Source organism: Schistocerca piceifrons, chromosome 3 (assembly GCF_021461385.2).
Source record: "Schistocerca piceifrons isolate TAMUIC-IGC-003096 chromosome 3, iqSchPice1.1, whole genome shotgun sequence".
In the NCBI taxonomy this organism is placed as follows: Eukaryota; Metazoa; Arthropoda; class Insecta; order Orthoptera; family Acrididae; genus Schistocerca; species Schistocerca piceifrons.
In genome coordinates this window covers 864,229,174-864,253,367 of record NC_060140.1, presented here as the reverse complement: position 1 = coordinate 864,253,367, position 24,194 = coordinate 864,229,174, and the positions used below count along the sequence as shown (strand labels likewise).

Sequence of the window (24,194 nt, the reverse complement as noted above, 5' to 3'; positions counted from 1 at the left end):
AGACATGGAGCGGCAGATTCATCTCAAGCAAATATTTTTTCATTGAAGGACCAAACACTTCATTGATCCAATCACAAAAAAGATCATGTGTCACTCAAGCCCATTTAACCTGATCTTCTGGACTTTACACTTCTTGAAGACTCATGGGGTTTCTGAATGGTAAAAAGCAGTGAGATTTAATTTTCAAATCACAGCTTGCATTGGCACAGAATAGCAGTGTGAGATGGTCTGTCATTGGCTTGTGACCAGGCAATGTATTCTCCTCTGCTGTTATGAAGGTACGCTTCGGCATGTTTTTCCAGAACAGACTCATCTCATCACAATTAAAAACCTGTTGCGGCAGACAACCCTTAGAATCTACAAGCATCTTGAAACTGCTGATGAAGTTCTCTGCTGCTTTTGTGTTGCAACTGGCTCGTTCGCCATGGATACCGGTTCTTCTCATAAACTTCTCAAACCACCCACAGCTTCCCTTAAACACTTCTTTGGCCATTGATGATCCTGGCATCTTCTCAATGAGGTCAGCAAAAATCACTCTCACCTTCTCACAAATGATGTTCTTGTTAATAGTATCACCTTCGAGCTGCTTTTCAAATATCCATATAAGGAGTAACCTTCTGATGTTGTTCGGAGTACAAAACTGTTGTTTGGATATTCTTGTCACTCTCTTTGAAGCACCTATCTCCTTAATCTTGTCCTTGTTCTTGAGGATAGTGCAAAGGGTTGATGTAGATCAACTGCATGTGCAAGTTAAATCAGCAATGCTCACACCACGTTCAAGTTTTTCAATGATTTTACGTTTCATTTCTAAGGTCATTTTCTTTTTCTTATGGTCGTCTTCTTGCGGCTTTATCTTTGAGGACATTCCTACGAAGATTATTAAAATTTGCGTATGAAAAAACAGTTGTTAATACAAGTTTAGAAAAATGTGTGATAACAAGCTGCACTAGGATAGTAACATAAAGAGCACTACATCCAGACTGCAGTACATACTAAAGCTATTGCTCATACGCTGCTGGGTGAAAGGTGTTCATATTATTGAATGTTTCCCCCACCGGGCACGAATGGCTAGTGATGTGACAATAAATTGTCATCACTTGTTATGCAAAACATCACTTATTAGAAGAGTCACTTTTTTACAATTTGTTTTGCTTGTTATGCAAACTGCATGTTATGGGTGGCACTCATTATGTGAGGTTCCACTGTAATTTAATCTGGTCTTTGCAATTCCTACGTGAGTGAGATGTAGGGGGTAGTAGTATATTCCTAGGGTCAATGTTGAAAGCCGGTTCTTGAAACTCTGTCAGTATGTTTTCTCAGGATAATTCATGTCTATCTTCAAGAGTCTGTCAGTTAAGTTTCTTCAGCATCTCTGTGACACTTTCCCATAGATCAAACAAACCTGTGACCATTTGTGCTGTCTTTCTGTGTGTATGTTCACTTTTCCCTGTTAGTCCTTTTTTGGTACTGGTTCTATACACACTCGAACAATATTCTAGAACCAATTGCAAGAGACATTTGTAAGCAATCTCCTTTGTAGATTGATTGCACTTCCCCATATTCTGCCAATAAACCTAAGTCTGCTGTCTGCTTTATGCATTTCATATCCTTATAAAGTGTTACACACAGGTCCAGTAGTGTCTCACTGATACTATAGTCACTTTCACTTTGTAAAGTGCACAATTTTACATTTCTGAACATTTAAAGCAAGCTGCCAATCTTTGCACCACTTTGATATCTTATGAGGATCTGACTGAATGTTTATGCAGTTTCTTTCAGTCAAATTATATCTACATCTATACTCTGCAAGCCACTGTGAAGTACATGGCAGGAGGTACACCCTACTGTAACAGTTATTAGGGTTTCTACCCATTCCATTCAGGTATAGAGCACAGGAGAAATGACTGTTTAAATGTCTCTTTGTGTATAGTAATTAATCTAATCTTGTTCTCACAATCCCTGTATGAACAAGACAAATTGTACCACTATTATTGTATTCATTATAGATAACAGCATCATCTGCAAAATGTCTGAGTTTACTATTAATATGGTCTGCAAGGGCCTTAATAAACTACATGAATAGCAAAGGTCCAATACACTTCCCTGGGGCACACCCAAAGTTATCTCTACATCCGATGATGACTCGCCATCCAAGATAACATGCTGTGTCCTCCCTGACAAAAAAATCCACAATCCAGTCACAAATTTCACTTGCTACCCCATATGTTCATATTTCTGACAATAAGCATAGGTGTGGTACTGAGTAAAATGCTTTTTGGAAATCAAGATATAGAAATCAAGATATACTGCATCTACCTGACTGCCTTGATCCAAAGCTTTCAATACATCATGTGAGAAAAGTGTAAGTTGGGTTTCGCATGATGGGTATTTTCAGAATCCCTGCTGGTTGGCATGGAGCAGGTCATTCTGTTTGAGATACCTCATATATTTGAGCTCAGAATATGTTTTAAGATTCTACAAAGAATCGATGTCAAGGATATTGTACAGTAGTTTTGTGTATCACTTCTATTACCCTTCTTGTACATGAGTGTGACCTGTGCTTTCTTACAACTGCTTGGCAAAGTTTTTTATTCGAGGGATCTACGATAGATCATAGTTAGAAGAGGGGCTAACTCTGCTCCAAAGTCAGTATACAATATGATATAAATTCCATTGAGCACTGAAGCTTTGTTCCATTTTAATGATTTCAGCTGTTTCTCAACACCACTGACACCAATATTTACTTCACTCATCTTTTCAGCAGTACAAGAATTAAACTGGGGTATTTCTCCTGGGTTTTCCTTTGTAAAGGAACATTTGAAAATGGATTTAAGCATTTCAGCTTTTGCTTTGCTACCTTCAGTTTCAGTTTCTGTTTTACTCGCCAGTGACTGGACACTAATTTTGCTGCCACTAACAGCCTTTACATACAACCAGAATTTCTTTGGATTTTGTGCAACATCATTTGACAATATGCTGGTGTGACAGTCACTGAAGGCTTCACATATTGCTCTCTTGATGGCCAAACACATTTCATTCTGCATTTTTCTATCTATAGACCTATGGTTTGTTTTACACCTATTATACTGTAGAGTCTGTTTCTTTAGGAGTTTCTTCACAGTGACTGCATACCATGGATGATCTCTCCCATTATGAACTGTCCTACTGGGTACACATCTGTCCAGTGCATGGTCAACTGTTTTATCCATAGTTCTTCTACATGCTCCTGTTCTGTGCTGAAATTTTCAAGTTTCTAGTCGAGCTGTGACTCCACTTCTTTTTTTATCTAGCATACTGAAAATATATATCTTTCTACTTTTTGTAATTGGCCTTTTTACTTTGTTAATCATTGTTACCACAACCACAACATTGTCACTGATACCAGTTTCACAACAGACATCCTCAAAGAGGTCAGGTCTATTTGTTGCCATTAGATCTAATATATTTCCACCATGAGTGGGATTCCAAACTCTCTATTTTAGGTAGTATAGTATCTCTTTGTGTCTATTTATATGAATAACACTGAATTTATTTATGTTTAAGCCTAAATTTCATAACAAGTTTCTAAGACTGTTGTGTTTCTGTAAACAAGTGTGTCATCTAGAAAAAGCCTCAAGGATTTAGACATTGTCTGTGGAGTGCAATGATCTGGTGCTAACTTCGATGGAAACAACAGTCAAGATAGCAATAACATTTGTTTATTATGACCAGTTTCAGCTTATATTAAGGCCATCCTCAAATGTTTTGACTCCCTATGGCTGGTGCTGGTGGCTCCTTGGTTCTTCACACGATACCATGATTGTTAACTGTATGATTGTTGTATCACGCGAAGAACCAATCAGCTGCCAGCACCAGCCATAGGGGCCCAAAATATCTGAGGATGGCTTTAACATAAGCCAAAACCAATCGTTATAAACAAATGTTATTGCGATCTCAACTATTGTTTCAATCAAAGCCTCAAGGGGCTACAGACTTTAGCAGCCAGACCACATACATATACAGGGTGCATCAAAAAGAAGCATCAGATTTTAAAAAAACATAATGATTATGTTATTTGAGATATATGCATGAACAATGTACTGTTGGAAAGAGCAAACACTCGAGTTTTACATGGTTCCACTAGGTAGCAGCAGTGTGTGCCCGCTCCAGAGCTAGTAAAAATGGTGACAGAACAACAGTAAGAATTTTGTGCTCTTATGTTTTGCACAGTGCAGGTCAGTAATAACTGTTCAGCATGACTTTCATACTAGGTATGGTGTGGATCCCCCCTACAGCACAGAGCATTGGATGATGGCATAAACTACTCTGAGTAACAGGTTGTTTGTGTAAAGGCAAATCACCAGGCCATCCACGTACGTCTGGCATGAACACATCCGCCATAGTTGCACAAGCAGTCCGTAGAAATCCATTCGCCGTGCAGCTTGACAGCTCAACTTGCCCCCGATGTCCATCTGGCATGTGTTCTGCCGATTTTTACACATGAGACCATATAAGATTCAGCTACTGTAAACTCTTTGTGAAGGTGAAAAATAACAACTTGTGGAGTTCTATAATTCTGTTCTTTGCAAGATGGAGGATGACATTTTTCTTCCACACTTACTATTCAGTGCCAAGGCAACATTCCATTTAAATGGAAAGATGAACAGTTGTAATGTGTGAATATGGGGCACGGAACAACCACATGAAGTTGTACAACATGAGAGGGACTCTCCAAAATTTAATGTGTTTGTGCAGTTTCGTGGGAAAGGGTGTATGGTACATTTTTCATCATCAAGAACTTTATATGCTTGAGAACCTTCTTTCCCCACAACTGGAGACTGATTCCAACAACTTCATTTACCAACAGGCTGGGGCAGTGCCACATGGCATCTGGAAGGGTGGGAATTTTTAAATTATAGGATTACTGAATGATGGATCAGATATACTGGACCAAATACAGATGTACAGGACCAAATGATTCAGCCTTACATTGCTGGCCTCTGACGTCACTAGACCTGACTGTATTTCTTGTAGGAGTTCATAAAAAAAACTCTGTTTATGTGCCTCAGTTACCAATGCCAATGAATGAACTGAGAAATCACGTAACAGCAGCTGTGGAAGCTGCAACTCAAAGACATGCTCACTGCAGTGTGGGAACAATCTGAATACCGCATCAACATATGCCATACATCTCAAGTGGGGCCTATTAAACACCGATGGGGAAAAAAAAAAAAAAAAAAAAAAAAAAAAAAAAAAAAAAAAAAAAAAAAAAAAAAAAAAAATTGAGTTTCCCATTCATCAGAAAACAAAATTCATTGTATAGGTTTCCTAGTTTCAGAAATATAGAAGTGCCCCCCATGAACCATGGACCTTGCCGTTGGTGGGGAGGCTTGCGTGCCTCAGCGATACAGATAGCCGTACCGTAGGTGCAACCACAACGGAGGGGTATCTGTTGAGAGGCCAGACAAACGTGTGGTTCCTGAAGAGGGGCAGCAGCCTTTTCAGTAGTTGCAAGGGCAACAGTCTGGATGATTGACTGATCTGGCCTTGTAACAATAACCAAAACGGCCTTGCTGTGCTGGTACTGCGAACGGCTGAAAGCAAGGGGAAACTACAGCCGTAATTTTTCCCGAGGGCATGCAGCTTTACTGTATGATTACATGATGATGGCGTCCTCTTGGGTAAAATATTCCGGAGGTAAAATAGTCCCCCATTCGGATCTCCGGGCGGGGACTACTCAAGAGGATGTCGTTATCAGGAGAAAGAAAACTGGCGTTCTACGGATCGGAGCATGGAATGTCAGATCCCTTAATCGGGCAGGTAGGTTAGAAAATTTAAAAAGGGAAATAGATAGGTTGACGTTAGATATAGTGGGAATTAGTGAAGTTCGGTGGCAGGAGGAACAAGACTTCTGGTCAGGTGGCTACAGGGTTATAAACACAAAATCAAATAGGGGTAATGCAGGAGTAGGTTTAATAATGAATAGGAAAATAGGAATGCGGGTAAGCTACTACAAACAGCATAGTGAACGCATTATTGTGGCCAAGATAGATACGAAGCCCACGCCTACTACAGTAGTACAAGTTTATATGCCAACTAGCTCTGCAGATGACGAAGAAATTGAAGAAATGTATGATGAAATAAAAGAAATTATTCAGATTGTGAAGGGAGACGAAAATTTAATAGTCATGGGTGACTGGAATTCGAGTGTAGGAAATGGGAGAGAAGGAAACATAGTAGGTGAATATGGATTGGGGGACAGAAATGAAAGAGGAAGCCGCCTGGTTGAATTTTGCACAGAGCACAACATAATCATAACTAACACTTGGTTTAAGAATCATGAAAGAAGGTTGTATACATGGAAGAACCCTGGAGATACTAAAAGGTATCAGATAGATTATATAATGGTAAGACAGAGATTTAGGAACCAGGTTTTAAATTGTAAGAAATTTCCAGGGGCAGATGTGGACTCTGACCACAATCTATTGGTTATGACCTGTAGATTAAAACTGAAGAAACTGCAAAAAGGTGGGAATTTAAGGAGATGGGACCTGGATAAACTAAAAGAACCAGAGGTTGTACAGAGATTCAGGGAGAGCATAAGGGAGCAATTGACAGGAATGGGGGAAATAAATACAGTAGAAGAAGAATGGGTAGCTTTGAGGGATGAAGTAGTGAAGGCAGCAGAGGATCAAGTAGGTAAAAAGACGAGGGCTAGTAGAAATCCTTGGGTAACAGAAGAAATATTGAATTTACTTGATGAAAGGAGAAAATATAAAAATGCAGTAAGTGAAACAGGCAAAAAGGAATACAAACGTCTCAAAAATGAGATCGACAGGAAGTGCAAAATGGCTAAGCAGGGATGGCTAGAGGACAAATGTAAGGATGTAGAGGCCTATCTCACTAGGGGTAAGATAGATACCGCCTATAGGAAAATTAAAGAGACCTTTGGAGATAAGAGAACGACTTGTATGAGTATCAAGAGCTCAGATGGAAACCCAGTTCTAAGCAAAGAAGGGAAAGCAGAAAGGTGGAAGGAGTATATAGAGGGTCTATACAAGGGCGATGTACTTGAGGATAATATTATGGAAATGGAAGAGGATGTAGATGAAGATGAAATGGGAGATATGATACTGCGTGAAGAGTTTGACAGAGCACTGAAAGACCTGAGTCGAAACAAGGCCCCCGGAGTCGACAATATTCCGTTGGAACTACTGACGGCCGTGGGAGAGCCAGTCCTGACAAAACTCTACCATCTGGTGAGCAAGATGTATGAAACAGGCGAAATACCCTCAGACTTCAAGAAGAATATAATAATTCCAATCCCAAAGAAAGCAGGTGTTGACAGATGTGAAAATTACCGAACTATCAGCTTAATAAGTCACAGCTGCAAAATACTAACACAAATTCTTTACAGACGAATGGAAAAACTAGCAGAAGCCAACCTCGGGGAAGATCAGTTTGGATTCTGTAGAAACACTGGAACACGTGAGGCAATACTGACCCTACGACTTATCTTAGAAGAAAGATTAAGGAAAGGCAAACCTACGTTTCTAGCATTTGTAGACTTAGAGAAAGCTTTTGACAATGTTGACTGGAATACTCTCTTTCAAATTCTAAAGGTGGCAGGGGTAAAATACAGGGAGCGAAAGGCTATTTACAATTTGTACAGAAACCAGATGGCAGTTATAAGAGTCGAGGGACATGAAAGGGAAGCAGTGGTTGGGAAGGGAGTAAGACAGGGTTGTAGCCTCTCCCCGATGTTGTTCAATCTGTATATTGAGCAAGCAGTAAAGGAAACAAAAGAAAAATTCGGAGTAGGTATTAAAATTCATGGAGAAGAAATAAAAACTTTGAGGTTCGCCGATGACATTGTAATTCTGTCAGAGACAGCAAAGGACTTGGAAGAGCAGTTGAATGGAATGGACAGTGTCTTGAAAGGAGGATATAAGATGAACATCAACAAAAGCAAAACAAGGATAATGGAATGTAGTCTAATTAAGTCGGGTGATGCTGAGGGAATTAGATTAGGAAATGAGGCACTTAGAGTAGTAAAGGAGTTTTGCTATTTGGGGAGCAAAATAACTGACGATGGTCGAAGTAGAGAGGATATAAAATGTAGGCTGGCAATGGCAAGGAAAGCGTTTTTGAAGAAGAGAAATTTGTTAACATCCAGTATTGATTTAAGTGTCAGGAAGTCATTTCTGAAAGTATTCGTATGGAGTGTAGCCATGTATGGAAGTGAAACATGGACGATAAATAGTTTGGACAAGAAGAGAATAGAAGCTTTCGAAATGTGGTGCTACAGAAGAATGCTGAAGATTAGATGGGTAGATCACATAACTAATGAGGAAGTATTGAATAGGATTGGGGAGAAGAGAAGTTTGTGGCACAACTTGACCAGAAGAAGGGATCGGTTGGTAGGACATATTCTGAGGCATCAAGGGATCACCAATTTAGTATTGGAGGACAGTGTGGAGGGTAAAAATCGTAGAGGGAGACCAAGAGATGAATACACTAAGCAGATTCAGAAGGATGTAGGTTGCAGTAGGTACTGGGAGATGAAAAAGCTTGCACAGGATAGAGTAGCATGGAGAGCTGCATCAAACCAGTCTCAGGACTGAAGACCACAACAACAACAACAACAACAAGAAGTGCCAAATCAGATGATTCTTTTTGATACACCCTGTATTGTGAAGAGCAGTGGCACTATCACACCTGCACTTCCAACGATATGTGTCTCTTAAAAGTGACGAAGTTCTGTCTTCTATTCTTCCTCACTCCAATTTCAAGTCAAGGACCTTCAGAGTCCAATGATTTTAGGTCTACGTTCCAAGTATGTTCTTCAGAAAATTCCTAGCTTGATTTTATTCTTGTTTTTTACTTATCTGTCTGAAGTATTATTTTTCTAACCAACTTGTTAGAGGTTTACGTTCTTATCTCATTCATTGTCAGATTTCTGTTAGATGGTGTTCTCAGATTATTTAGCATTCTGCTGTATTCATACAATTTAGGTGCACTTCATCTACATGCTCTGTATTTATTCTGTATGTTCCCAAGTGATGCCAAAAGTATGTAATCTTCCTACTGTTTTTTTATGACCATTCTGAATCTATGTAACAACATTATTTCATTTTTCCACATGTGGTTAGGTTTCTTTAAATCTTAATTACTTGTAATTTTACATTTTATTTTGTTCTTATCATTGTGGAACATTAATTACTATTAGAACTGTACTTAGGTAGATAGTGTGATTTGAAAATCACTTAATTGTTTAACAACAACATCCTTTGATTTTGCATGTTATTCTTCTTTAACTCTGAAGGTCCTTTACTTGTTCTGCTTTCTGCTTACACGTCGCTTGCTGTCGCTGTTCCACTCCGTCCTCACGTTAATTTATGTGTAGTTACATTTGTCACAACCAATTTCTCTAATGTCTATACATCTTAAATGGCAATTCATGTATTTCTCATTAACTTTACCTCAAGACCTGTATGGCCCATGGTACATCTGTAACATTTTTCACATGTATTTGTTGTTAGTACTTTGTCTGTGGATTTCATCTTCTATTTTCATTGCCCCATCTGATCTATTTTTGTATTTTTCATAGCTGCCATAATAATGGTTTGAAACTGAAAATGGTTGCATAGTGTTGCACTTTTTTTTTTTTTTGAATTCATATATACTGTTGATTTTTGCCAAAACAAAATGTTCTATTTGGTACGCCCCGGCTTTTGTTAATAGTCTGCAATGTGGTACAGTGTCAAAAACTCTTGGAAATCTTCGGATATGGAATCTTCCTGTTATTAGATGTGAAAAAAGTGAGTCATGTTTTGCATGAATGAGGCTTTTTAAATCCATGTTCATTTGCAGACAGAAACATTTCCCTCTCTACGAAAATTTATAGTATACGCTGCAGTATCCTCCAACACACCAACATTGAAGACACTAGTCTACCATTGTGTTCATCCATTCATTTGCCCCTCTGCTACATGGGAGTAATTTGCCTTTTTCTCCACTTTACTGATAACTGTTCATTATGTTAGAGATACATAATAAATTTAAACTAAGAAAGAGCCAATGCCAGAAGGTAAATTGAAAAACTGAATTGGGTTCCAAGACCTGGCTCCTTGTTGGTTCTCAATCAACTGTTTCAATTTTCAGACATAGCTGTTGATGGCAACATTCTTGAATAAATCTTTAATGGAGGTCTGACATGTCAGACTTGTCAGTGTCCAGCTTTCGATACAGGAGATATCTCCTGACAACGATGAGTCACTGAAAACTCAAGATTAACGAATCTGGCATGGCAAGAACTCCATGAAGCATTTATTCAACTGTTTCAACTGCCTTTCAAAACACCAGGGATGTTTATTCCTACGTCATCCTTTGAGAGTTTGTGTGGTAAACATGATCATCCTGTGTGATAAATGTGACATTGAAAACTTCAGCTTTCTTTTTTGCTGTCTTCTACTTTCACATCAGATGGGTTGACGAATGGCTGACTGGGAACTTTCAATGTATTTTGCTTGGGAAGTGATGTTACGAATAGTAACATAATTTTAAATATCTAGGTTCACTGGTAACAGGGTCACAGCATGAAGGGTATTACAAGGAGAACTGGCTGTTGACCTATCCTTGGCATCTCAAGTGAAGACTTTCTGTCAAGGTCATCATTTAGCATACCCTCTTCGAACAAGGAACACCACTTTTGTGTGGCTATTAAGTAAGACGTGTTCAAGGCCACTGAAGTTTGAAGAGGGAAAGTTTGCAGCACCCTATTTTGAAATATATGTGCAAATTTTTCTATTTTTTATGATATCCATCTTTTTTTTAGTGATTCACTATTCCACTTACAACAGTAAACATGTGCTTACTACTAACAGTATACTCAAACTAATAGTAAGTAATGTGATCAAAACTATTTAAAACCTTTAACAGACCTCACAAAAACATTTACCACAGCCCCCATCATTTCAACCTTCTGCAGCAATATGTTTTGGAATGATCAACAATTTATATATTTGCTTTCAGTTGTAATTGCAGCACATGCATATAAGATATTCTCTCTGTTAAACAATACTCATACAATTTCTACTTTTTTTTATGACACTGTATCTTCAATCGCTTATTAAGTTGTAGCTGTGCAAATTTAATTTTAGTTATTCATGTTAATGCATACCTCAGTGCTGACAATATCTGCTGCTTTGAGAGAAGAACCTCAATTATTTCTTCATTGGCTGTTGAAAGACGCTTCAGCATATCCAGTGCTAGTTGATGAGCAGCTGGGTATAGGTTTTCCAGTGACAGCAACAGGCATGCCTATAGGAAAGTGAAGTAATTATAACAAAAAAGCAAAGGACATGATAAAGAAAACAAATTTCTGGAATATGCAAAGTGAAAACACAACATGCTACATTTACAGACAAGTTATTTATTGTTATTAAGCACCCGCTTCCGGGACCCGGAGGTGCGCCAGCCCTAGAGAGAATACACTCAACGGGTTAACAATGGGTGTTGGTGTGCCAGCCAGCCTGGAAGTGGTTTTTAGGCAGTTTCTCACATCCAACAAGGTAAATACTGGGTTGGTACCAAAATTCTGCATCAGGTACCCACAACAAAAAATTAAGAAAATGTTCTCACACTTGAAGAACATGAGATATACTCTAGACACACAAGTATGGGGTACACAAAATTATATCCTGAGGTAAAAGTGGCATTGTCAGGAAGGGCATCCAGCCACAACTAGAACCAACCTTGCCAAAACCAAAGTAATATGCCAACCCCATAAGCCATGGGAAAAGGCAGAAGAAGAACAACAAGAAGAAAATTATTCATTATTATTATTCCATCATCATCATCATCATCATCATCCTTTTCACAACAGAGATTGCATGTCAGATATTTTCAAGTTTGCTGCAGGTTATGTCCAGGTTCCTCAGCTGTAGGCCTGGTGACTACAGTGATTTTATAATACATCACGGGAGGTATAGGTAGCTCCAAACAGTACTGTATCTCGTATTTCATCCAGAGATTCTGGGGTTGGGTTGTTGTTGGGCAGGAGACCAGACAGCGAGGTCATTGGTCTCATCGGATTAGGGAAGGACAGGGAAGGAAGTTGGCCATGCCCTTTCAAAGGAACCATCCCGGCATTTGCCTGGAGCGATTGAGGGAAATCACAGAAAACCTAAATCAGGATGGCCGGACCCGGGATTGAACCGTCATCCTCCCGAATGCGAGTCCAGTGTGCTAACCACTGAACCACCCCGCTCGGTCAGAGATTCTGGACTGAGCACTCTGCAAGTTACGTGGTCCCACGGCACCAGCGGTAAAGGGGATGACAAGTTTTTACACTTCACATTTGACTGACCTCAATGTTCAGATAAATTTCATGCAAGTCAAATTATCATTAATATTCTTACCACACAGGATTGAGATGTTAATTAAGAGATGTAGTGTTTTATTTGGGTGACATACACACACAATGATGCCTAGATTGCTACATTAGGTCAGTATGTATTTGCTGATCATACGTGATAATGTTTCAACCAATTGTGAAGACTGTTTTAGGAGATATCTGTGGGAGATATCTGGTACTCGAGTTTCCAATAAGTATTGATATTTCTCCAAGATAGGGCAGACAGATATTACTTGGGCTGTTGTCCGGGTATGTCCTAAGTTCTTTTCATTACAACTTTTCTGCAGTTCTTCAAGCGCAAGATGTGATATTGTCCAGCAACTAATATAACTTCTGACTCCACTCTTATTTTTGGCCTTTTAAGCCAGAGACCAGCCACAAACGCAGACTAAAGCTGATCATACACACATTTCTGTGCCAAGGTTTGTTTCAGCTTATTTTTGAGTTCCCATTTTGTTGTTACTTTGCAGTATCAATATCTTCTGCATTCTGTGAGAATTTTCTTGCAACCTTCTTAGCCTAGGCATAATTCCTCTCTTTCCATTTGCTATCTCAGACTTTTATTTGATGCATAGTGGATCATTTATATGTTGGGTCACATACCTTCTACATGCAAATGTCAGCTTAAATGTTTAACACCAATTTAGATTGTTATTTATTAGCTACCTTATTTATAGATGAAACAAACACATATATGTGTGTGTGTGTGTGTGTGTGTGTGTGTGTGTGTTTTCTGTTCTGAAGGACACTTTGGCCAGAAGCTAAATGTGTAACAGTCTTTTCGTTGTACCTGTCTGCAACTCAAGTGCCATCTTTACGTTGAGCAGCAATCTGCCCTTTTCCTAAAGTTGTTCATTGTACATGATATTGATATAATATTGGCCCAAATAACAAGTTTTCTCCTAGTTAGCTGTATTCTCCACAAACCAACATACTATTCTGCAGGTATTTTGTAAAACTGCTCTCTGCAGTTGCCAACAGTGCAAAACTATTTTTATTGTGGTATAAGTTATCTAGCACAAACTATAGTATTGAGATCAACTGAATGCAGTTGTTATTACACTGACTTCATATTTGGAAGGATGGAGCTTTGTCTGTCTGATGTTGCTGGTTTAGGTTTTCTGCAGTTTTCCTAAATTATGTCAGGTAAATGCCAGGATGGTTCCTTCAGCAAGGCCACAGTCAACCACCTGTTCTATTGTCATATATTAAATGTGTCTGCATATTTGAGCTATTTATTTTCTTAGCACTATGATAAATCCTTTATCATCATCATCATATTATCTGTCGACAAATAAATACATAAATAAAAACAGAGTGGAGGATGAAATTTTAGATCCTGTAGGCTCTGCCAGTAGCTGGTCCTACTGCAGGGGTGATGTGTACAGACTTCTGTTTCCACACAGCTTTTATGTCTGCTAGCTTTACATATCTGACCATCTTCTCATTGCAAATTATGCGAACAGAGATGTCTATGAGGAAGAGACTTCACTGATAAGCATGAAGTCAGCTTGATTATAATGAATTGTTTTATCTGTGATTATGTTCCAGATCCAGTAAATTTTGAATTTTTCATTTTCTACAACAGTGAGAGGATCACATCTGTGGTAGGGAAGGAAGTCTTTCATTAACAGGTAATTCTGTCCCAACTTCTGGTGGATTACTTCAGTGACTTCTAGAAGTTCTTCATCACAATGACCTTACCTAGTATTGCTGTCAGAAACCCCTCAGCTTTTGCATGCAAACCTGCATGCATGAACTATTTGTTTGGTGTTTACAAAATGACATTATCATGACTGAGGTCATTCACATGTTTCTCATGCAGTTCTTTTCTCAGCCACATGTTTCTGCTAGATTTATTTTTGTGTAATTAATGTCTGTGGATACTACTGCTTCATAGACTGACAAGCTGCTGCTGTGAAAACACTTATTCATTGTGCTTTTTGTGCAGTTGCTCAAAATCTATAAGCTCCCTGCCTTCCTTTCTCATGTAGGAAAGTCAGCCTTTTAACAGAGTGACAAATACCAAATGACATGAAATATCCTGTGTTTTCCTCTGTATTTCTTCAAGGCTGGTTTTGTCCAGTTAATGGAACTTAAAGTGTAAGTTGGCACTAGAACTGCATATTTACTAATGGTGCTGAGATGACAATATTATGAAAAGAATAAATTGATACCCAACATACAATGGAGGTGTTGAGTCACAAACAGATGAAACAAAAAGACTGCTAAACAAGGAAGCTTTCAGCCAAAATGTCTTCTTCTGAATTAGACAACAACTTACACAAACACATTCATGCAAACACAACTAACATCTAACATGCCCATGACCAGTCAGAGAGAGAGCGAGAGAGAGAGAGAGAGAGAGAGAGAGAGAGAGAGAGAGAGAGAGAGAGAGGGGGGGGGGGGGAGGAGGGGAGAGGGGGGTCTAATTCAGAAGAAGGCCTTTTGGCCAAAAGCTCACTTGTTTAACCGTCTTTTTGTTGTGTCTGTCTGTGAATCAACATTTTTCACTATTTAGTGAGTAGCAATCTGTAGCAGTCTATCATTTTCATAATACTGTCATTATTCCACCCTGGATTTTCCAGAGGCACTGAGTCTGGATTCCAAAACTGAGGAAACTCTGCTAATGTATGTACTGATGATGGTTTGCTTTACAGTTATCTGAAGGAGTACTAAACACTTACAGATGTTATGTTCATTCATAGTTTCATTATCTCAGACCCCATAGCTTGGTGACTTTAATCTGTCCAGTATTAATTGGACAAACTATGCATACATTATCACCTGGCAGGATAAACATTTTTAAAGTAATACTGAAAATTTTGTCTAACAACTGCCTCAAACAAGTCTGAAAACCCCACATGCAGAAGAAATATTCAAGATTTCCTACTTACAAACAGGCCTGATATTTTCAACAGGGTCACTAATGAGAAAGAATTAGTAACCATGATGCTATTACAGGAACAATGGTTATCATAGGTAAAAAGATCATCAAGAAGTCCAGTACAGTATGTGTGTTTGGTCAAACTGGTCAAGTGTCATTATCAACATACGAGGTCTGTTTAAAAAATTCTGGAACGCTGTCCACAAAATTTTTCTATGCTTACCTTTTACTTACTGTGCATGTTCTCCTTTGAAATACTCTCCTCTATAATTGATACATCACTTCCAATGCCGTGTCCACTTCCAGAAGCAGCCTCTTGCTGGATCGCGCAAAGTGCCGTCTGCAAATTTTCTTTTATCCCATCTATCATCACAAATCTTTGCCCTTTCAACGGGGTTTGGAAATAGAAAAACGTCTGCAGGGGGCCTGTCTGGAGAGTATGGAGGATGAGGCAGAACAGTGATTTCATTTTTTGCGCAATAGTCATGCACCGACAGTGATGAATGTGCAGGTGCATTATTGTGATGCAAGAGCCATCAATTGTCTCACCACATTTCAGACCATTTCCTTCTTACATTTTCTTGCAGATGTCGCAACACACGCTGATAGTATTATCGAGTAACAGTTTGTCCTATTGGCATGAATTCTTGATGAACTAATCCTTGAAAGTCAAAGAAAGCTACCAGCATGCCTTTGACATTTGACTTGACCTGATGAGCTTGTTTTGGTCTTTGAGAACCTTTCCTGACCCACTGTGAAGATTGAACCTTGGTCTCGACATCATAACCACAGACCCACATCTCATCACCAGTTACGATCCTCTTAACGAACACTTCGTTCTCATTTGCATAATCCAAAAGCTCTTCACAGATTGCAAGGCAGAGGTCCTTCTGGTCTTGACTCATGAGTCATGGGACGAACTTGGCAGCAACACACTGCATTCCAAGATGCTGTGTCAGGATTTCATGACATGATCCAACTGAAATGCTACATTCTCCTGCAATCTCTCAGTCAGTCAGTCTTCGATTGGCACACACAATTTCGTTGATGTTTCTGACATGAGCATCATTGGTAGATGTCAAAGGGTATCCCAAAAGCGGGTCATCTTTAACTTCCATCTGGCCTTTTTTAAACCATGTGAACAATTCATAACACCGAGTACGGCTTAAGCACTCATCACAGTAGGCTTCCTGCATCATTTGGTGTCTCTCTGTAAGAGTTTCACACAAAATTTAATGCAGGCACATTGCTCCTCTAACTCTGCATCTCAAAATTCACAAACATATGACAAAATATTCTACTTTATAAAACACTGAAGTATAACTAACACACATAAAACAGTGAAACTTCCAGTAATTACACATTAAACACAGGCATATGCAGGGACGCCAACCACATTTCTCTCAAACGTACAACTGGCTCAAAACTATGAGTGTTCTGGAATTTTTTGAACAGGCCTCATATGTAAAAGATGAACTGTTAACATTTAGTCCATATCTGCCAAATACAGAAAAACTGTGATTCAATTTGAGAGACGTTATAAACCATGGTATGAATAAGTATGATCCAGGCTAAGTAATAAAAGATACAGAAAGATCCACCCTGATTTAACGTTATAATTCACAGAATGTTGTGAAAACAGCATCTAGTGCACTCTGTCTACAACAGAAATTGAAGGGACATTGACAAAGAAAGGTTAATAGCAACTTCTGCATCTGTAAAGGGAGCCGTACGTGAAGCTCACAATAATTTTCACAGTCAGGTCCTGGAAAAAGCTTTGTCAGAAAGTCCTAGAAAATTTTGGTCATATGTAAAGTCAATGAATTGGTCCAAACCTTCCATTAAATCTCTCATGGATTTATCTGGTTTCGAAACTGGAGACAGCAGGAAGAAAGCAAAATTTTAAATTTTGCGTTTCGAAATGTATTCATGCAAGAGACTACTGTTGTACCTATGTCTGGCCACCATACACACACAAAAATGAATTCTAACAATATGAAAAAAAAATGAAAACTACTCAAAGCAAACAACGCACCAGTCACTGACAGCATTCCAATTAGGTTTTACTTTGCAGATACCACAGAATTAGCTCGTTTCATAGTTCGTATTTATTACTGAGAATCACTTATATGCAGTGAGTAGTCCTGTGTCACTGGAAAAGCGCACACTTCACTCCTGTTTACAGAAAACGTAATAGACTGGATGCACATGTTTATAAGTCAATATCACTATGTCCCTCTGTCCTAGTATCCTAGAGCATATTGAAGCTCTCACATGACATTCTTGGAGGAAAATAAGATTCACTCAAAGAATCAGCATTGATTCAGAAAACAACACTTATGTGAAACACAGCTTGCTTTATTCACTCTGACATCCTGTAAATAACATACGCAGGTGAAGAGATAGATTGTGTCTTCTTAGATGTCCACAAAACATTCAACACTGTACCACATCATCAACTACATGTGACATTGTGTGTGCCCCAAAGAAGTGCAATAGGATCTCTAATGTTTTCAACACATACAAATGATTTATCAAATAGGTTCAGCAGCACTATAAGATTGACTGCTGATGATGTAGTTATGTACAGGAAAGTATTGTTGTTTGGTGATCACAAGGGATTGCAGAAAGACTTGGACAAAATTTATAATTTGTTTACTGAATGGCAGCTCCAATTAACTGTGGATAAAAGTAAAATAGTACCTATCATAAAGAGAAACAGTATCTAATTACACACACAACAGTATCTAATTACAAGATTAGTGAACACCTGTAGCATAATATATCATATAAGAATTTGTGGGTAATAACAAAATGGGTAGATCACATAACTAATGAGGAAGTATTGAATAGGGTTTAGGAGAAGAGAAATTTGTGGCACAACTTGACTAGAAGAAGGGATCGGTTGGAAGGACATGTTCTGAGAATCAAGGGATCATCAATTTAGTATTGGAGGGCAGAGTGGAAGGTAAAAATCGTAGAGGGAGACCAAGAGATGAATACACTAAGCAGATTCAGAAGGATGTAGGTTGCGGTAGGTACTGGGAGATGAAGAAGCTTGCACAGGATAGAGTAGCATGGAGAGCTGCATCAAATCAGTCTCAGGACTGAAGACCACAACAACAACAACAACAACAACAACAACAACAAACAATATGAAATGGGATGGTCACATAGAATTAGTATTAAGGGTGACAAATGGAGTACTTAGATTTTTTAGTACAGTTATGGGACAGTGCAGTGCAGCTGTAAAGGAAATCACATATAAGAGACTAGTGCAACCAATCCTAGAATGTTGTTCCAGTGTTTTCAGACCTTATCAAACAGGTATGAGAACAGACTTCGAATCAATACAGACAAATGCTGCTAAGATCATTAAAGGTCATTACTGCCCATATGGAAATATAACAGAGACGCTCAAGCAACTTATGTGGGACTCTGTGTAAGAAAGGAAACATATTTCTCATGGTTTAGAGAACCTCTAGTTGAAGAGGACTATGCAATCATTATGCTGATGCCAACATATGTATTGCATCTGGATCATGAGAGGCATTTAGATAGATATTTTTCCCCTCTCTCGACATGCGAATGGAATACGAGAAAATCCATAACATTGGTATGATGTATCCTCACAATGTACAGTACAGTAGCTTGCGGAATATTCATTCATATGTAGACGAGGATTGAGGGCTAAACAGAACCATAAGAGTCTGAAGCTGTCCCCATAAAATATTTAATTTGTTGCTGTTATAATTTTGTTGTTGCCTTTCAGATGTAAATGTGTCTTCCAATGCTTCATCATCATGGATGAGACAGTACTTATGACTGAACCGTTTTTCTCATAAATCAACAGAACTGAAATAATCCATGTATGTGGAATGGAATCAAAGGCTTTTTTGTAATCAATGTGGGTGATAAATACATTATGGTTTTAATCTGCTTCCTCCTCTAGTATGGCAGACTGTAATAAGCAGTTCTTTGCAACCTAAAGATTTCTTCATACAATTTTTCTGCTCTTTTGGCAGTACTTTGTGTCTATATGGCATTTTCTTTACATTTGATGTGAACACTTCACACATTGTGTGTAAGCATGTTGGTCCAGTGTTTTGCATATTTGGAGGAGTCTGTTGTATTATTTTGGTATAATAGTGGGCTGTTCAATAATACTGAAATGCTTAGTGAAGTAGGTGCAAGTTGAATTTAAGCTACAAATTTGGTATGTTATCTGGGCTTGTTGCTTTCCAGTTTAATGTTGATGTTATTGCCACAGTGACATCTTTACTACTGACGGTGTGGCTTTCAATTTCTTGCAGATGTTTTATTCTTTCTTTCTCATTTTTAATTCAGGTTTTATTTGGCTCATAGTTCACTTCTTGTGTCCATTTGGAAGACCAGGTATGCACCATTTCTTGTTGATCAGGAAGCTCATATTGCTGGTTGATTTCCTTAGATGTCAGTAAAATTCTTTATATCACTTTAGCCTTTTGCTCGTAGCACTAAGTTTCTGTTCCAATGATTTTAACATATCATATGCGTTCATTGTCTAAGTAGTTATAATAATAATAATAATTATTATTATTATTATTATCACTTTTCAGTGTATTTAGTTATTATTCCACATTTGTGTGACAAAGTTAAGAGGTCATTTGAAACAAAACAAAAAATCCACATTAAGACGATCTTATGAGAGATGTTCAGAAAATGTAGACAGTGTGATGCTGTCACAGGAAAACCTTTAAATGTCTAAACTATGTTACAGAACAAAAATAAATGTTCACATCCCTGTTGCTTGCTTATTTTCACTTTACTGCATTGACAGATGGAGAGTCTTCTTGTTTCCAATGACTTGTTTGACAATTCCCATTTTTTCACTGTACAGTCTACCATAGGCCTGCACTAGTCTGGCAGGTCCTGCATCTTATCAAATTGAATCCTGTGGTTTTTTGACTGCAAAGCATGTTGTGCTACAGCTTTCAATTTGAAAGATGAAATGTGTGATTTCTTGACCTTCTGTGGATGTATCTTTCTATGAAATTTCCACTTCAGTGAAGAGTGAGCCACTAATGTACTGAACCTCCTTGAAAATGTCCTCCACAGAAGGAAACAAAATGCAGAAAGCATCAAGAAATGCCATTCAACCATGGCAGAATAGCCTGGATATTTTTAATAATTATAACATAACATTTATGGGTACAGAAGCTTACATTTTATGGGTCTTGGGGAGACTACCCATTATGCCCTACATTTAATTAAATTAATTAATTAATTTTAATAAATGTAAATAAAATACATGGGTGTCTGATTTACGTTAAAGTCAACAAACAATAGAATGAAATTTAAATAATTTCAGATTTATTTTTCTAGTGGAGTACCCAACTTCATTTGTGGTGGGCCAGCTAACATGGAGGAATGTACAAGTTAAAATCCCACTACAATTTCCTCAGCACAAATTAACTTAAGACTGGCATGGCTCATACAATAGCCAAAGTCCCACAATAGAACCCAGTAGTTTTCAAGCAGAACAATTCTATAATTTAATGATACATGCACAGTAAAAATTGATACTAAGTGTTGCATATCATTTTAAACTATATTTTCATTCCAGACAGAATCTTTCACTGTCCAGTAGAGTACCCACTGTTTTGTGAAAGGCAAGGTTTGGGTTTGAGTCCCAGTCTGGCACACAGTTTTAATTTTTTTTTTTGATTAAATAATTATGTAACCAAGGAAGGAGCATTTTTGAGAAGTCACAGTGAAATAACTTACCAGTGGTTTGGAATCTGATACCACATGGTACTGCAGCAACTGGTGCAACTGGTAATATGCCTTATAGTGAACTAATGAATTAATCACTAGTTCATGAAGATAGTGTTGCACTGGTATGTGATAATCTGTCAGAGAACGGATGTACTCCAACAACACCCACACCACAAATTTGCCACCTCCTGTAACAGGATGCATAAACTGAATCACTTAACCCTACAATATATGCCATCTTAAAACTCATATTCATGAAAGACAAGCCTCAGAATGTAATAAAAAAACTCGAAACACTCTCCAGGTAAACACAAACAAAAAGTATTTAGAAACATCAATGAAGTTTAAACGCGAACAATTTTAGGTTAGGCTTTACCGTGACTGTTACTGACATTAAATGAAATAACAATTTCACTGTTACCAGTCACCGTTTTATTTATTTCCACGACACGTTTCGAAGGTTTAAACCTCCATCATCGGGTGGATTTACATTAGTTAGTATTACATTTGTATGTGTGTTGCGTTACGATTTTTGGAGGAACTTGTGGCACTGCCTCCAGTGGTCACAGGTTCCTTTTGCTGTCGTAACACATCCCATGTATACTGCCACATTTGTAAACGCCATGTTTGTTTACAAATGTGGCAGTATACACGGGATGTGTTGTTGTTGTGGTCTTCAGTCCTGAGACTGGTTTGATGCAGCTCTCCATGCTACTCTATCCTGTGCAAGCTTTTTCATCTCCCAGTACCTACTGCAACCTACATCCTTCTGAATCTGCTTAGTGTATTCATCTCTTGGTCTCCCTCTACGATTTTTACCCTCCACATGGCCCTCCAATACTAAATTGGTGATCCCTTGATGCCTCAGAACATGTCCTACCAACCTATCCCTTCTTCTGGTCAAGTTGTGCCACAAACTTCTCTTCTCCCCAATCCTATTCAATACTTCCTCATTAGTTATGTGATCTACCCATCTAATCTTCAGCATTCTTCTGTAGCACCACATTTCGAAAGCTTCTATTCTCTTCTTGTCCAAACTATTTATCGTCCATGTTTCACTTCCATACATGGCTACACTCCATACGAATACTTTCAGAAATGACTTCCTGACACTTAAATCAATACTGAATGTTAACAAATTTCTCTTCTTCAGAAACGCTTTCCTTGCCATTGCCAGCCTACATTTTATATCCTCTCTACTTCGACCATCATCAGTTATTTTGCTCCCCAAATAGCAAAACTCCTTTACTACTTTAAGTGCCTCATTTCCTAATCTAATTCCCTCAGCATCACCCGACTTAATTAGACTACATTCCATTATCCTTGTTTTGCTTTTGTTGATGTTCATCTTATATCCTCCTTTCAAGACACTGTCCATTCCATTCAACTGCTCTTCCAAGTCCTTTGCTGTCTCTGACAGAATTACAATGTCATCGGCGAACCTCAAAGTTTTTATTTCTTCTCCATGAATTTTAATACCTACTCCGAATTTTTCTTTTGTTCCCTTTACTGCTTGCTCAATATACAGATTGAACAACATCGGGTAGAGGCTACAACCCTGTCTTACTCCCTTCCCAACCACTGCTTCCCTTTCATGTCCCTCGACTCTTATAACTGCCATCTGGTTTCTGTACAAATTGTAAATAGCCTTTCGCTCCCTGTATTTTACCCCTGACACCTTTAGAATTTGAAAGAGAGTATTCCAGTCAACATTGTCAAAAGCTTTCTCTAAGTCTACAAATGCTAGAAACGTAGGTTTGCCTTTCCTTAATCTTTCTTCTAAGATAAGTCGTAAGGTTAGTATTGCCTCACGTGTTCCAGTGTTTCTACAGAATCCAAACTGATCTTCCCCGAGGTTGGCTTCTACTAGTTTTTCCATTCATCTGTAAAGAATTCGTGTTAGTATTTTGCAGCTGTGACTTATTAAGCTGATAGTTCGGTAATTTTCACATCTGTCAACACCTGCTTTCTTTGGGATTGGAATTATTATATTCTTCTTGAAGTCTGAGGGTATTTCGCCTGTTTCATACATCTTGCTCACCAGATGGTAGAGTTTTGTCAGGACTGGCTCTCCCACGGCCGTCAGTAGTTCCAATGGAATATTGTCTACTCCGGGGGCCTTGTTTCGACTCAGGTCTTTCAGTGCTCTGTCAAACTCTTCACGCAGTATCATATCTCCCATTTCATCTTCATCTACATCCTCTTCCATTTCCATAATATTGTCCTCAAGTACATCGCCCTTGTATAGACCCTCTATATACTCCTTCCACCTTTCTGCTTTCCCTTCTTTGCTTAGAACTGGGTTTCCATCTGACCTCTTAATATTCATACAAGTCGTTCTCTTACCTCCAAAGGTCTCTTTAATTTTCCTGTAGGCGGTATCTATCTTACCCCTAGTGAGATAGGCCTCTACATCCTTATATTTGTCCTCTAGCCATGCCTGCTTAGCGATTTTGCACTTCCTGTCGATCTCATTTTTGAGATGTTTGTATTCCTTTTTGCCTGTTTCACTTACTGCATTTTTATATTTTCTCCTTTCATCAATTAAATTCAATATTTCTTCTGTTACCCAAGGATTTCTACTAGCCCTCGTCTTTTTACCTACTTGATCCTCTGCTGCCTTCACTACTTCATCCCTCAAAGCTACCCATTCTTCTTCTACTGTATTTATTTCCCCCATTCCTTCCCCCATTCCTGTCAATTGCTCCCTTATGCTCTCCCTGAATCTCTGTACAACCTCTGGTTCTTTTAGTTTATCCAGGTCCCATCTCCTTAAATTCCCACCTTTTTGCAGTTTCTTCAGTTTTAATCTACAGGTCATAACCAATAGATTGTGGTCAGAGTCCACATCTGCCCCTGGAAATGTCTTACAATTTAAAACCTGGTTCCTAAATCTCTGTCTTACCATTATATAATCTATCTGATACCTTTTAGTATCTCCAGGGTTCTTCCATGTATACAACCTTCTTTCATGATTCTTAAACCAAGTGTTAGTTATGATTATGTTGTGCTCTGTGCAAAATTCGACCAGGCGGCTTCCTCTTTCATTTCTGTCCCCCAATCCATATTCACCCACTATGTTTCCTTCTCTCCCTTTTCCTACACTCGAATTCCAGTCACCCATGACTATCAAATTTTCGTCTCCCTTCACAA

General features: G+C 38.5%; 1 protein-coding gene across 3 annotated transcripts in view; it reads right to left on the bottom strand.

The window, feature by feature from the left end:
- The window catches only part of LOC124789742 (regulator of MON1-CCZ1 complex), a 100,649-nt gene that overhangs the window by 15,753 nt on the left and 60,702 nt on the right, over positions 1–24,194 (bottom strand). For all 3 annotated transcript variants that reach the window (XM_047257195.1, XM_047257196.1, XM_047257197.1), the window contains exons 12-13: positions 21,051–21,229; positions 11,162–11,301 (exon numbers count right to left, since the gene is read on the bottom strand). In XM_047257195.1, the coding sequence (XP_047113151.1) occupies positions 11,162–11,301; positions 21,051–21,229 (319 nt within the window). The remainder of the gene's footprint in view (positions 1–11,161; positions 11,302–21,050; positions 21,230–24,194) is intronic.